Source organism: Hibiscus syriacus, unplaced genomic scaffold (genome assembly GCF_006381635.1).
Source record: "Hibiscus syriacus cultivar Baekdansim isolate YM2019G1 unplaced genomic scaffold, ASM638163v2 tig00110578_pilon, whole genome shotgun sequence".
Lineage (NCBI taxonomy): Eukaryota > Viridiplantae > Streptophyta > Magnoliopsida > Malvales > Malvaceae > Hibiscus > Hibiscus syriacus.
In genome coordinates, this window is record NW_024062789.1 from 323311 (window position 1) to 324936 (window position 1626).

Genomic DNA, 1626 nt, shown 5'->3' on the forward strand with positions numbered 1-1626 from the left:
TTAGGAAGCCAACTTAAAGGGCTTACCTCTGAATATCTTACCTCTCTCCCCCCTTTTCGGATCTCCTTATCTTTCTTTTTCACTTTTGAAAAATACAAAACAACTCCTCAGCACTGAATCTGGCCTGCCATTGGCTGTAACCTGTAAAGATGGGGCACCATTCTTGCTGCAACAAGGAGAAGGTGAAGAGAGGGCTATGGTCACCCGAGGAAGATGAGAAACTTATTAACTACGTTACAACTTATGGCCATGGTTGCTGGAGCTCTGTCCCTAGACTTGCTGGTATGGTTCTGTTATGTCAATTCTCGAACGTTGGACTGGTTTTTAGAAACCCTTTCTTCTTCTGGTTTTTAGAAACCCTTTCTTCTTCTTCTTTTCACAGACAACAACTACAAAGCCGATTCCATTAATTTTGATTCCTTGTTTGTTTCCTTTTCGGGTTTTTTTTTCATGGTGCAGGCCTTCAGAGATGTGGAAAGAGCTGCAGATTAAGATGGATAAATTACCTTAGACCTGATTTGAAACGTGGGAGTTTCTCTCCACAAGAAGCAGCTCTCATCATTGAACTCCATGGTATTCTGGGCAACAGGTAACTTCAATGGAAGTGCTTACTATAATCACGGTAATCATCAATGTCTTTTCTTTTCATTTTTGTACATTTTTTAACGTTTTCTTGAACAGATGGGCACAGATAGCGAAGCATTTACCAGGGAGAACAGATAACGAGGTGAAGAACTTTTGGAATTCAAGTATCAAGAAGAGGTTTATCACTCATGATGTTGCACCTTTCGCCTCTTTGGTTGATGTTCACAATCCCAAACCCCCGGAGGAAGCACCTGATTTTGTCTCTCTAAATGTAAACCCTAATTTGATCCTTGGTGAACAGCGAGACCAGCTCTATCTTTCCCCATCAGCATCAGTTCTACAAAGCTTTGTTCATGATGCAGATTTCAAGCCAATCCCAAGCAATGACACCGCTGATTTGATTCACCATCATTTCCCTTTAACCCCAATGCTCCCACCCCTTTCAAATACAGCTTCCTTCGACCCTTCATGGTCACTGCCCTTTGTTGCACCCCAACATGATCTGGGCGATCATCCCCAAAATAAAAAATATCACGTCCCAAATTTGAGCAATGAAGTAGTTCAAGATATTGTCAGTGACATGCTTGTAAACCAGATCGCTGGCGTAAATCCTTACGAGTTCGATCCATTAATGGAAACCCAAACAGTACCCAAACTCTGTGAAATCCTTAAAGGAAACCTCTGCAACATGCCGCTAACATCCGTTTCATTAGAAAACATCGACCCATTAGTTTCCAGGCTCTCATCGTGTTTTCCTATATCTGCTGGTTCATCATATTCACAGGACATGCACGTGGCAACAAACCAGATGGAGATCGTTGACACCATCATCACATCAATGCCGTTATCATCATCTTCTTAATCATCATCATCTTTATCAGCTTTTTCCAGTGGGCAATATATCACAAACCCTACTCTTCCATCAAGAAGTCGGGACCCTTAGGGAGGACGGATTCACTATTTTATAATAGAAATGGCACTGGATTTAGCTAGGTACTTTTTCTACCGTTTCACTCGATTAATACAACAGCAATTATTCTC

General features: G+C 41.6%; 1 protein-coding gene across 1 annotated transcript; it reads left to right on the forward strand.

The window, feature by feature from the left end:
* On the forward strand, positions 1–1626 carry LOC120133292 (transcription factor MYB26-like). Its single transcript, XM_039149900.1, has 3 exons — positions 1–282; positions 460–589; positions 682–1626. The coding sequence occupies exons 1-3, from the start codon at positions 150–152 to the stop codon at positions 1445–1447; spliced, it is 1029 nt and encodes a 342-aa protein (XP_039005831.1). The 5' UTR covers positions 1–149; the 3' UTR covers positions 1448–1626.

Excerpts from the sequence above, each read along its gene's own strand:
- LOC120133292 (XM_039149900.1), top strand. The coding sequence starts at position 150 with ATGGGGCACCATTCTTGCTGCAACAAGGAGAAGGTGAAGAGAGGGCTA. Across the intron at positions 283-459 it reads CTCTGTCCCTAGACTTGCTG|GCCTTCAGAGATGTGGAAAG; the intron begins GTATGGTTCTGT and ends TTCATGGTGCAG. Across the intron at positions 590-681 it reads CATGGTATTCTGGGCAACAG|ATGGGCACAGATAGCGAAGC; the intron begins GTAACTTCAATG and ends TTTCTTGAACAG.